At 44.3% G+C, this 13,652-nt stretch overlaps 2 protein-coding genes across 2 annotated transcripts in view; one reads left to right on the top strand and one right to left on the bottom strand.

Moving 5' to 3' along the window:
- snd1 (staphylococcal nuclease and tudor domain containing 1) overlaps positions 1 to 13,652 on the top strand; it is a 166,029-nt gene that overhangs the window by 71,400 nt on the left and 80,977 nt on the right. The window lies entirely within an intron of this gene.
- lrrc4.1 (leucine rich repeat containing 4.1) lies at positions 3,280 to 8,844 on the bottom strand. The gene has a single exon (XM_020653110.3). It carries the CDS (start codon positions 7,738 to 7,740, stop codon positions 4,888 to 4,890), a length of 2,853 nt encoding a protein of 950 aa, XP_020508766.1. The 5' UTR covers positions 7,741 to 8,844; the 3' UTR covers positions 3,280 to 4,887.

Here is a 13,652-nt window from a genome sequence, read left to right as displayed (position 1 = left end):
CGCTAACCCTTACAGATTTTTAGTACAAAAGATGCTATAAGGCTTTGAAACACCTTTAACTTTACTGTTTTTTTGTACAGTATATAGACCAGCCCTGAACTAAGGCTCTGATCAAAGGTTGTGTAGTAATCTTAGTATTTACTTCAGCTCCTTAGATCAGCTGCAATCAACTTCCAAGGAACGCAAAAATGTTGAAACAAATGTTTTAGATTCGTAAAGAGTCTCGATTATTATTATTATTATTTTTTTTTTACCAGAAGTGTAAGTTGTCTAAATCATTATAAATTCCGACACACATTTCTACAAATGTTTAGCAGATAATGATATGAGCTTTTTAAAGTGTTGCCTCAAAAGTAACCAACCCTCTGAAAATCCTCTTGGTCATTTGAATTAAATAACATTTTAATACAGTCGTCTGTGCTCCTTATTTGCGTCTTAATTTCCAACTAATTACATCTAATTAAGAGAAAAGACTTTAGTTTCAAAATGTCCTATGACACCTTTTTAGTCGAGAATGAGCTCTTGTCTGAAATTGATGGGAGAGAAAATAAATTGTTTGCTTTTGCTGCTGGATTAAAGGCTTTGACCTGTTCAATTCAGTGTCCTCCTGCTCACACTTGGGAACACGTACGCATTCACATGGCTGCACTGTTATCGTCCCTACTGTTTCATTTGCACTGACCCCTTGATCCCCCCCCCCCATCCTCTCTTTCCTCATATTCACCGGTCTCCCTTCCTCAAGTACCCCCAGTGGTCCAGTCCATTACTGGTATCAGCACTTCTTATCTGCTGCACAGTGCTATAAAATCACACTCCATCCTCCCCCCCCCCCCCCCCCATCACCACCACACCCTCATGGTGCATTCCAGGCCGTTCACCAATCATGCTGGAGCCATGATGGCCAGGATATATATCCCCCATTCCATCTGTAGCTGGCACTCTTGCATCACATTTGCTCTGCTTACGCCTCTCCTAAGAGCCTTTGCTCTCTTTTACTTGCTCTCAGTGCTTTTCTCCTCTCTTCTTCTTTTTCTCTCGTTTTCAGTTTATTTTAATCACTTTCTACATCTCGGTTTCTTCGTGTGTTTTACCATTTTCTCTTTTGCCACTTCCTTCAGCCTTCCTGCTTTTCCTTGTGGTGTGATCTGCCTTTCTCTTTTACTTTTTGCTTTTCCTCTTCCGTTTTTCTTTGAATCCCTCAGGAACGCTTCTATGTACTATCAGCCACTTTATTCAGCACTGCCACATTTTCTTTGCATGTCTTGTATTTCATTGGTGTCTGCTGTTTGCATCTTAGATCCTTTTACTTTTCTTAACTTCTGGCCGAATTTCCCTCTTTTTCTTGCAACCCAATACATGCGCTCCAGCGAATCTGTCTTGCTTTCCTACATCTTGATTTCCGTATCACTTTATCATCTTCCTCCTCTCACTCAAACCTCCATTTGCTCTCTTTCCCCCTCCATCCCCAGGCTCTGTGAGCTGTGTGTAAGTAGGTGCATCTTGCCTTGCTTCCTCTTTCAAATGGCTCCATGATTGCTAATGAAGCACACAGACAGAAAAGACGACATGATGTGGAGGAGGAAGAAGGGACAGAGGGGAAGGAGTGTTTCCCATGGAGACAGGCCCTTTAGTCGCTGGCTAGCTGATTGGCTGATTGATGACCCTCTAGCCATGTTGACTGGATAGTATGACAGAGCCTTTTTATAGCACAGAGCAGCCTAATATATGACCTCATGGCACAACACAGAGGTAGAATGAGTGTCATCCTTCTATAACATACTGATGCAAGAAACTGGTAAGAATGGCCAAGCTTGCAATTGGATGTCACAACACAGCTCCTTATCAATACTGTATGTACACCTAGTCAAGCAGCTGCTTACAATCCATCAAACCAATTTACACACACCATTTACACTAACCATTTCGATCAAACACGATGCTATCAGTATGTTCGGAATATTCTCCTCACCTGTTTCACTTTAGAGACAGGAAATCAAGCCTTGCATAGCTATGATAGCAAAACAATTAGAAGTAAACAACAAGAGTGGAAGACAAAGCGATGATTTGAGCAGTATGAGTCAGCATTGTGACAAATATTCAGTACAGTATGAAATGGTTGCTTTCTTTCTTTTCTTAAAAATAAGGACTCCAGTGTTGGCAATTTGCCTTCAGGGGAAAGCGGATAGTGGAGGTGGAGACAGGATATATGAGAGAGAGGTGAATGGCATGCCACAAACATCCACAACTTAATTTGTACAGTGGATGTTGCAGTATTATGGCTTACCCCTTAACAATTTGGCCCCTGGCACCAAAATTGACATGCTAAATTTGTAGTATAGTTATATAATTCTGCTCTCACTCCCTTTTCCATGTTAAACATCTACTGCCCCTGTACAAAGCTGGCACAAAAGACAAACACACATTGGCTCTTACACACAGACTTGCATGCTTTGATACATTTAGCTCATTTGTTGCCGTAAATGCTCCATATTTGATGTGCAGGCTGAGTGATAAACAGGGGACACATCGTGAAAACTGTTGTTGATTTAACATGTCTGATGTTTTCCCAAGTGACCAGTTGAGAGGCCCCTTGTTAAACTGCAGTAGGTTGATTTCAGTTCATTTGATGACACTTTTTATTAAATGGAGGGACTTGCGTTAACAGGCAATTAATACAATTGGGACACCTTGGTATGTAACCATTTGTAATATGTCTCTCTGGCTCTATCAGTCTGTATGTCCAATATTTCCTTTGTCACTAATATTGGCTCATAATAAAGCAATGATGTAAGGGCTTTAAATTACACATTTAAAAGAAAAGTGCTGATACAAATAACAATTTATCCTTTTAAAAACAGCTCAAGGGCAAAAAATCTAGACACCGTGCAAAATATGCTCACTCTCCTTCCTCAGCATCCCCATAATCTGCATTTCTTATCCCACTTTCCCCTTTGATTTGTCTCTCCCTAATTTTTCATAGCTTGGCTTTAAGGTACTAATCCAAGCATCTTACCATGTGTAGCACTTCTTACTGGTTATGTAAAACAAAGCCAAAGCTTTGATTGCCTGTATACATCTGAGAGCAAAATGATGGTACTCATATGCATCTTTGGAAGTAGTTATTTGCATTTTTTTAAATTCTGTATTTGATGATAGTTTTCTTTAACCTTTAGAAAGCAGCAAAATATTAATGAGATTATCTGTGTTGGCTGTGATGATTATGGATCGGAAAGCTTTCAATCAATCCCCTGGAGTCATTCTGTAGTATTCTCTTTGTCATCTTTCACCCACATGTTGCTCATTCCAAACATGTTATTCAGTTTTTTGCTTTTGGTGCTCCGATGCTTGTTCACATTACTTGTCTTTGTCTTTTTTTCTTTCTGTTTTTCTTTCTGTTTTTCTCTTCTCCCAGTGAGCTTGTACTATCTGCAATTATCTTAATAAGTAGGAGAGGGAAATAATTCAACAAACTTTCTTGGTCTTCAGTCGTACATACTGTGATTTCAGACAAACTGGCTCACGTGTCTTATACATGTATACTAACCACTATGTATGTTGTTATGTTATCTTTCTTTGTTAGGCAGAGAACTGAGGCTATATAATGTCTGAGAGGGGTGATATTGTCAAAGATGAAAAATGCACAGTTAACAGCAAGACCTGAATGTATTTGTCACCATAAAAAGCCCCCCGTACTGATTGATGGAGGCACAACAGCTGGGAATGCAATGAAAAGTGAAATGAGGATCTATATTTTTGGCAAAGTGCAAGACAGTCTAAACATCCAAACATTATTTCACCTTAATTTATCACCCTCTTCACTCATTAGGTACGTGATTAATAATACCAGTTTATAATGTATAAAATGGGCTAAGTAACACAACCACCTGGCATCACAGAAAATAATTACGGAATGAGCATTTCAATGAACATAGATTGTATAAACGTTTTCTAGGTCTCCTAGCGGAACTAATATAGTTTCATCTTATAACATATTAATGCATTCGTAGAACTTAGTAATGCAGAGAAGTCATTCATTTTTATCAGCCACACCTTTATGAAGCACCACAAAGCTCACTGGCGGTGTAAAATAAAATCTGAACATATTCTCATATATAGACACACAATATAATTGCAGGCTTTGATCAAATTCAGAAAGCACTATCCACTTTTGCACCGTGATTCATTCTGCCTGAGTCATTCAGCACACGTAGGGTTAAAGTATAGCTGCAGCGTCTTACTGCAGTGTCTAAAGCATTTGGCTGATCGTTACAGTACACGCTAGGACAAGAAGCAAAGGGGAAAAAACATCTTTCTAATACTTACTTTTTCTTCCAAAAATCCTTTTTATTGCATTTTATAACATTTGGCACAGTACAAATTCTTGGTGCTTTTACAAGATAAACCTGTAAAGATCAACACTGATCTTTTTTAGGTTTTTGTTAAAGAAAGTCTTCTCAGTATAAATATTTTTTTTTTTCTTATCACTGCATTCTCTGTAGCATGGTGTAAAAATCACACAGAATGCCCCTTTTTAAAACAACACTACCCTCATTTGTCAAAGTCAAGACAGCATCTTAAACAACTCATTGTTTTAAATAGAAGTTACAAGTTAGAAAATAGTTTCAATTTCTTTTTAATATATGTTTCTCTATCACCAGCCCATGGTAGTTTCAATTTGTCCATATATATATTTATTTATAAGCATGTACAACAAGAAATTGTCAGTCTTTAAGTTTGCACTCTGTACAAAAAAAGTAGTTCCTGTCCTTTTTTCTTTGTGCATTCTATTGCATGATTTTATGAAGAAATGACGCAGTGGGGCATAGGACTAGGGTGGGTTGGAGCTAGGGACCTAGGGAAAGTATGGGGAGCCTTGGGGGGCCTTTTTTAAATCTGAGTCTCCTGTACCTTCTCCTTAGTGTGAGTTTTTATGACATAGGGCTCAGCCATTGCTGTAATGGTGCTGGGCAAGGTTCGAGGCAAAGAGTTCCCAACATTGTTGTCTGTCCATTTAGCCCCATGACCAGTCGGTTTATAGGTGTTGTATTTGGGCTTTAGAGTGCTGTAGTCCACTTTATGGGGGCTGTAGTCCATTTTGTGTGGACTGTAATCCATTTTAGGTCTCTGAGCATGTGGACTAAAGTCAGACTTGAAGGCGCTGTAATCCGCTTTGTGGGGGCTGAAGTCAGTCTTGAAGGCGCTATAATCAGCTGCAGTCTTGTGGGGGGTGTAAGGGTCCTTAGGTTTGTAGGTACTGTCAGTTTTAGATCTCTGGGCACTGTAGTCTGTTTTGGGTTTAGGCTGAGTGCTATAATCAGGCTTAAATGGGCTGTAATCAGGTTTAGGTCTTGGGTGGGTGCCAAAGTCAGGCTTGAATGGACTGTATTCAGCCTTAGGTTTATGCTGTGTGTTATAGTCAGATTTTAATGGGCTGTAGTCATGTTTAGGTTTTGGTTGGGTGCTGTAATCTCGTTTGAATGGGCTGAAGTCTGTTTTCTGCCTAGGATGAGTGCTGTAATCTGGTTTGAAGGGGCTGTAGTCTGGTTTAGTTTTTGGGTGAGTTCCAAAGTCTTGTTTGAATGGACTGTATTCTGCTTTAGGTTTGTGAGTGCTGTAGTCCTGTCTAAATGAGCTATAGTCAGGCTTTGGTCTATGAAGGCTAAAATCTGGTGTAGATTTGTGAGTGCTGTAATCTGGGATAAATTTGTGGCTACTAAAGTCCTTGTATGTGGTATACTCAGCCTTTGGCTTGTGTAGGGTAAAATCTGGCTGTGTTTTGTATTCGGCCTTAGGTTTGTGAAAGCTGTAGTCAGTCTTGTGGCTAATAAAGTCCAGTTTGTGTATGTTGTTGTGGTCCCGGATTTCAGGCAATGTGAGAGCTGTCTCTTGAGAAGCAGACGCCGGTGGTGGAAGGTCCTCCTCATCCACCTGGATAATCTCAACAGTGCGTGCAGCTGCCACTGTGCTCCTCTGCTGGTGGCGCTTTCTCAATTTGTAAAAGGCAATGAGCATGACAGCAGCCAGTAGTGTTACTGCAACAAAGCAACCAATGATGATCTTTGTCGTTTTCATCACTTCATCGAGGCTTGGCCCAGGCTTGCCAGGCTTGCTAGTGGCACCTTTGACACCTGGTGCCACAGACGGCTTAGCGGCACCTGGTGGGCTGTCAGTGCTTTGCAGTAAAACAGTTGGTGTGGAGATAAACACTGGCTGAAAGACTGAAGGGGAGGCAGTTGTTGTTGTCCCCAGGCCTACACCTCCTCCTCCAGGTACCCCAGCCCCTGCAGCTGAAGCTGTGGTTGTGGTGGTTTTAGGTTTGGGCATCTCAGTTGTTGGCCCCAAGACCTCCACTGTCACTGTTGTAAAGTAACTTAAGTTGGATGTATTAAGCTCAGCTGCACTCACATTGAGGTAGGCTGAGGCGTTGGAATTTCCAGCTGCATTGGACACCATGCAAGTGTAGGTTCCTGTGTCTAGTGCCAAGACATTTGAGAAGTTCAGGGTACCATCATTGAGGACAGATATTCTCAGATGACTTGAGGCATGTGTCAGTATAGTTCCATTGGGTAGAAGCCATCGCACTGAAGACATTGGAGCAGTGCGACAACGAAGATCAGCCACTCGCCCTGCTGAGATGTTTAAGTCCCTTGGTGCATCAGCGATGAAAGGTGCAGAACACTGGACTGCAGCACCCTCTCCTCTGTCCACCTCAACCAGCTGTCGACCTCTCATGCTGGCAGGTGAGTGACAGCGTCCACAACAAGTTGAGTTAGTAGGGATGGACTCCCTTAGCCAGCGTGCTAACCACACAGCCTCACAGCCACAGTTCCAAGGGTTATGGTGGAGATGGAGCTCCACCAGATACCTGAGCGGGGAGAACAGATCATGTGGCACAGCGCTCAGATTGTTATGGGCAAGGTTGAGCTCCACCAATGAAGAAAGGTCGTCAAAAGCATTTCGTTCTATAACTGTAACTTGCGAGTTCATAACCCAAAGTTTTTTCAGGGAGCGCAGGCCTTTGAAGGAGCCTGGCTTTATCTCAGAGAAGAGATTTTCAGAGATCTCTAGCTCCTCCAGACCCTTGAGGGGACTCAGGTTTGGCATATCTCCCTTAATGTTGCACATGCCCAGGTTGAGGTACTTGAGGTTTTGGAGGCCCTCAAAAGCTCCTTCCGAGATGTACTCCAGTTTCCTTAACTCTCCAAGGTCCAGTCGCATTAGTGAGGGCACCCGGTTGAAGGCGTAGGAGGGAATACTTTCAATGGGATTGTTCCTCAGCCACAGTTCCCTTAGTTTAGACAAGTACTCAAAGGCCCCACTGGGCACTACTGTCAACCTGTTGTCAAACAGCTCCAGTGTGTTGAGGCTGGTAAGTCCATTGAACGCGCCCACCTCAATCTGCCGTATGGCATTTCGCCCAAGCTGGAGCACCTCAAGGTGGTGCAGGTGGCGGAAGGAGTCAGCCTGCACCGCCTCGATGGCGTTTTCCATTAGATTGAGGTGTCGCGTGTTGGCAGGAATGCCAGGGGGCACACGGGTGAGGCCACGACGGGTGCACACCACCTTCCCCTGCTGATTACTGCAGGAACACTGGGGTGGACAGCCCTGGGGTCCCTGAGACACCGCCGCCCCCGCCAAGGCCAGGGAGGCGCTGCTCCACGCTCGCGCCATCAGGAAGACTACACAAAGCAGGGCGGCTTTCCTGGCACGATGCACAGCTACCCGCCCCAGGAGACTCATGATGTGGCACGTTCATAATTCAGCATCATCTGGGGGGGAGGTTGGGGGTGTTTGGGGGTGGTGTGTAGGGGCTTTGGGGATAGGGCAAGTAGCTTGTTGGTTGGTAGTAGTGTCAAGGGGTTCAGAGATAATAGGTTAAGGGAACTAAAAAGGACGGGTTGGTTGGGGATGGGGGAAGGGGGGGGGGGGTGCAAAGGGCCAAGGGAGCTTGACCTTTTCTCAGTCAAGTAATGCTTTATTTCCCATGAACTATTCTCAGGGGCATAAAGAAAAAGAGGGTGAGGGAGGGCTGACCTGTCTTAAATGTATGTATGAGATAGACATTATGGAAAATTGAGCAACAAAAACCTAAGTAGAAGACAGAAGGAAGGGTAGGTGTTACAAATTGATGCAAAGAGGGGTTGAAACACTAGACACCTACCTCAAGTTATTATAACAGGTCCATCAATTGAGTTTAATAGCTTCGCTCCTCTTTGCAACCAGAAAGAGCTGTGGTATTCACACCAGTTGTATGTATATCCCAAGAGCAGCAAAGAAAGGTTTTTATATTTGCTCACAAAACAGGTATCAATGCCATAGAACTTAAGCAGAGCTATTTTGTAAATCCATAAATCCAAAGAGAAAGGTTTGGAGGCCCTTTGTGACTGTTTTTTGTTCTCCCTTTCCTTGTTGATGAGGAAAAAAAAGAAAAAGAAAAAAAGATTTCAGATAGGAATCCAGTCAAGCTCCCAAAGCAGCAGTGCTCCCTGGCTCGCTTCTTGCTGTCGGCTCCTCTTCTCTCGCTTGTCCTTGGAATCCGACAGTTGATCCCCCTGCTAGACACCTTACCCAGGTCTCCATAGCACAGGCGACCACACGATCACACAAGAGCAGTTTTTTTTTTGTGCACAAAAGCCCAGGTGGAAAGGACAAATAGAGGGAAGTCAAAGCAGGTGGGATTCAGAGAGGTTTAATGAAAATTCCTCAGTCCTTCCCAATGTTCTTTGCCTTTTGTAAGCGATGGTTTACAACAGAGGTTTACAAGGCAGGAAAAAGCAGACCCCCCCCTTCGCTATGTATTCCTCTGTTCACTTTTTAGTAGTCAATCAGTTGGTCGGTTGGTCAGTTTGACAGCCCTTTTACCTTTTTCTCACTCTTTCCCCTTGCGTCCCTCTTTCCGTGACGTCGTGTCCACTTGATTTGTCCTAATTTTTCTTTTCCCCCCAGGAGTCCTCTGTGGGGGGTTGAAAGGGCTAGGCGACACACACTTCCCTCATTTGGTTCTTCTTTCCCTTAACGAGCCACACGTTCCATCCTCAGCAACCTCGGTGGCGACAGCAGCATTTGCAAACGCACACACACCATCCCTGCGCAGCACACAGCAGCAGTAGCGAAGCACACTCCGAAGCAGCTGCAGCCTGCCTCCCTTGCACTTCCCAATAATCCGTCAATTTCTTCAGAGAGGGAGCGGGGTGGGGGATGGAAGGGGGTGCTGGGAGGAGTGGGGGTGTTGTAGCTGGGTTGATCGAGGTGGGTTTGGAGGAAGGAGGGGTGGCAAAGCAGTCTTTTCTTCCTCTCTCCGGCTTCTTTCTTATTTTCTTCGTGTTTTCCAGTTCTTTTTTTCCCCCTCCTCTTGGTGAGCAGCACCCCCTTGCTAATACAGCGTCCGATTGGGGAGAGGAGCAAGATAGGGAAGGCGAGTGCCGGGCAAAAGCACGGCTTACAGGCGTGACGTTAACAGTAGCGTCGATGTGGAAAGGATCTGTTGTAGCAGCAAAAGAGAGAGCGTGCACCGGGTTGGATCTCTCTCTGGCTCTCACTCTCTGACACTCTCTCTCTCTTTGACTCTCTCTCTCTCTCTCTCTCTCTCTCTCTCTCTCTCTCTCTCTCTCTCTCTCTCTCTCTCTCTCTCTCTCTCTCTCTCTCTCTCTCTCTCTCTCTCTCTCTCTCTCTGCCTGCCTCCTGCTCTCTCTGCAGTGTCCTAAGGTAGTTGGGTAGGCTCAAAGCACTCAGACCTTTTTAGAGATCTACCTCTTCAAAAACCAGTTTTCTCCTGCTCTCCTTTGCTCTCTTTTTTTTTTTAATGCTCACAGTCTCTTGTTCTGTGGCTTTCTGAATTTTTGTGTGGCTTAGGGTAATAGACAGGCTGTGCAAGCGAGAGGCAGAGATGGACAGTGGCATCCCCACAGCAACCAGATTTTAACCCCATCCTCACCGGCAATAATCCAGCCTTTCCGACGAGTCTGGCAAAGATTTCCAGCATTGCTTTGGTGGAAAAGGCAGGCAGATGGGACAACCGTTTCTCTCACTCTATCGCTTCCTCGCTTCATCTCATGATGCCCACTCTCTTTTTCTTCTTTGCTCTCTCTTTCATTATCTTAGATTCTCTTTTACTTTTATGTCCCTTTGCTGGCTCACTCTTTTCGTTTAGTCTTTTAGAAGAAAATAGAGGAACATGAATGGACTGCTGACGCATCCTGCTCGGAGCAGTGCTTTGGTTTGATGCAGTGTGTTTTGTGCATTAACTTCCCCCACCCACCCACTACACCCTCACCCTCCTCGCTGTCTCTCCTTCTCCGCTCACTCTTCACCTGTCAATGTGTCACTCTACCTCATCTCTGGCTGCCTATCTCTTTATATGTAATCTCCTGTAAGCACACAACTCCGTTTATTTCTGTTGGATTTTGACCCTGGACATCAACAAATCCCCCCCTTTTTTTTTCTTTTTTTTTTTGAGTTGCTGAAATATTTATAGAGATTTGAGTTTATCTTGAGGTCTTTCTTCAATGCAAGGAAACCTAGATGTAAGGAGGTTGCTTAAATAATGCTGCATATTAAAACAAAGCAGAGAAGAGGAATACATTAGTGAGTGAGAGTAAAGCATCTGTTTACTTTGTGAAGGTGTCCATATAAATATAAATATAATATTGTAAAATAAGGTGCTTGTAAATGATATGCAATCAAAAGCCAGAAGGATATCTCTGCTCTTTGGCTACACCTTTAGTCCCTTTTCCACACTCCGCCCCCTCCCCTGTCATGTATGCCTGTGCAGATAGTTAGAACACTCTAAACAGGCAGGCCTTAACCCTCAATTTGAGCACAAACTGTCGCTTCAAGAAGCAAACAGCCATAAAGGTCATGTTGAGGAAGGCGAAAAAGAGAAAACAAGACATCCTTTAACTTCCTGCCGCAGGAGAAGAGGCAGAACAAGCGCACCCTACTGTCCCATCACCCCTCTATCTCCCATGATTGTACAAGCTTCATGTCCATTAAACTAGGAAGCAGTGGGTAATTGATGGGAGGTAAAGCTAGCTGTGACAGTGCTGCTAGGTGTGTGTGTTTGTGTCTGAGCTTAGAGAGTAAGCGTGTGAAACAGAGAGAGAGAGAGAGAGAGAGGACGAGAGAGGAAGGAGAAAAGCACGCCAGCTAGTAAAGGTCACACTGCCTGTAGCGCAGTAGGTTATTCCCACCGGCTCAGGAGTATAGAGCCAACTCCTATATTATATACACACACATACACACACACACACATACACACAGACTTTCTCCTTGACTTCCCTGCAGTTGAATACGAATGGGCTTCAATGAAGCACGTTGTAACAGTGAGGTGGCAGCCTCAGGAGTATAGGGGGGATTTTCCTTGTTAAGAAAGAGGTTATTTCCTCTCCCTTTCCACAGGGATTCCCCAGCACTGCGGCCATGCAGCGGATGATATCAAAGGTGTGCTGCACCACCGAATTCTCCTCACCGCATACTTGAAGCGAGAGGAAACATAATATTGCACATGCATTTATTCATGCAAAGGGGTTGTTTTACAAATGCAAGATGTGCTGCAAATATGCTGCTCAAAAAACACCATTACATTGATCTGTTACTGAGCTGAATGCACATGTAGGCATGCGGTCATCTGTGTGACTATTGACGAGAAAAATCAGATTTTTTTGCATAATGGAGCTCCTTTATTCTTTTGTCGGATGGTGGCTGTTCACTCTCTTGTCGGTGTGTTGCGCCACAGTTCTATGAGTGAGTGACCCAAAAGGAGTTCAGGAGTTCAGGTTGTGTTTTAGCCACCAAGCATCGTACATCCCAAACTTTCTAACCAAAATCACCCACTGACCCATAACATGGTCATCGCTGCCAGGACGGTGCTCTCTCTCTCTCTCTCTCTCTCTCTCTCTCTCTCTCTCTCTCTCTCTCTCTCTCTCTCTCTCTCTCTCTCTCTCTCTCTCTCTCTCTCTCTCTCTCCCTCCTCTGGCCCCTACCTTGTCAAATTTCTCCTCCTTCCTGTCTTTTCTATTCCCACTCTATTTTTGTCTCTCAGTGGACACTCCTTTCTCACCACTGAGGGAGCCTGGGTCATGGCCTGCCAAACTCTGCGATGCTCCACTGACCAAATGTGGTCAACACCTTGCGATGTACTTTGATCTCGGCCTGGAATGGCTAACATGGCTTGATTGTCAGCCAAAGTCTGATCACGGCAAGGTTTTCCAAGGTCCTGAATGTGGTTCTAGTGGTATGTGGCATCCGTGACATTGGCAAGGAGGTGAGCCAGAAAAGCCTCTAACCTAGTTGACCTTTTTGGGGTATTACCTTTATTTTGTGTCACTGCATTAGCAACCTGTCTAAACTGTTAACTCTGGAGTTATACTTTTAAGGATTTGGTTATGTATCCATATGCTATCGTTTAAAGTAGAGTGTTGTCTGGCCCTTCCTCCTGGACTTGCCACCCGTTGATGGCTTGATGAGTTGTCACATACATACATGAGACCTTCATACTTTCATGCAAGCCCCATGCCCCTGCTGTGGGACCCCTGCCCTCCCTTTTCCTACCCACAGGCGCAATAGAGCCTCCGCCTGCACCAGGCCAAGAGGGCACTGGGTGTAGTTAGTGGCAACCACACGACCTACTTTGGTGTGGCCTGTCCGCCGGTCAGCCAGCATGTTCGAGGGCTATATGCAAACACTACAGAACCCATCCCCGGAGGTGGATGCTGGCGAATCTGGGCTGTGGCCAGTCACATGTAGGTCAGCAGCATGTGTGTGCGTTTGCATGTGTGTGCGTGTCAGTGATTCCATTTAGGGGGAGGGATTGCCTGCAGAATTGTATAGCAGCAATGACAATTGGAGTTGAGGGATGCACAGTTGAATGATAGATCTAATGATAATGTCATTGCCTCTGCTATTGCCAGGATCAAGGATTTACAGCAGCCCCTTAGGCAGTCCACATATGGTTTTCTGTGTGTTTGTGTGTGTGCGTAGGAGAGACAGGGAGAGCAATTTTCTAAAGGAGACAAGAAGCACACTATTTTTGGGCTTGTGTTGTGCTCTGAGAGCTGTTACAAATTTTATGTATTTGTGTTTTTTTTAGTGTGCGTGCATGTCCTCCAAGTATCCGGAAATGTCCGATTCGATGCATCCCACACTGGCACGATGTTATCTTTGCCTTCTTTTCAAGGCCACCTTACCTTGACATGTGCACAACACCAACACACACAGACACCCCAAACACTAGCGCTGACCTTGAGTTAAAGGACCTAATACGAGACACTGTGTTTCCCATTTTCATTTCAATTTCCAGGAATTAATTCCGGGAGATTATGATTTACACCCACACACTGACACGCTGCTATCACTGTCCCAATAACGGCTTATACTGCTTGGTAGGTTTTTTTTTTTTTTTTAACGGTTTATCATTTTCCCCATCACTCAAACACACATAATGACACACACACATGCACACACACACACACTTATCATGTGCCAGCGTGTAAACAGATCATAACAGGCAATAGGGTATATTAGTGGCTTCTGTATAGCTAGTTGGTTTAGTTAGTTAGTCAGAAGAATTACCATAATATTTTCTAACATTTAATCTATGTCTATAAACTAATCTCTGTCTGGGAGGCTGTATCAATACTCCTTAAGTTCCTATA

Source organism: Labrus bergylta, chromosome 23, assembly GCF_963930695.1.
Source record: "Labrus bergylta chromosome 23, fLabBer1.1, whole genome shotgun sequence".
Classification (NCBI taxonomy): Eukaryota; Metazoa; Chordata; class Actinopteri; order Labriformes; family Labridae; genus Labrus; species Labrus bergylta.
This window is presented reverse-complemented; position numbering and strand designations above follow the sequence as displayed.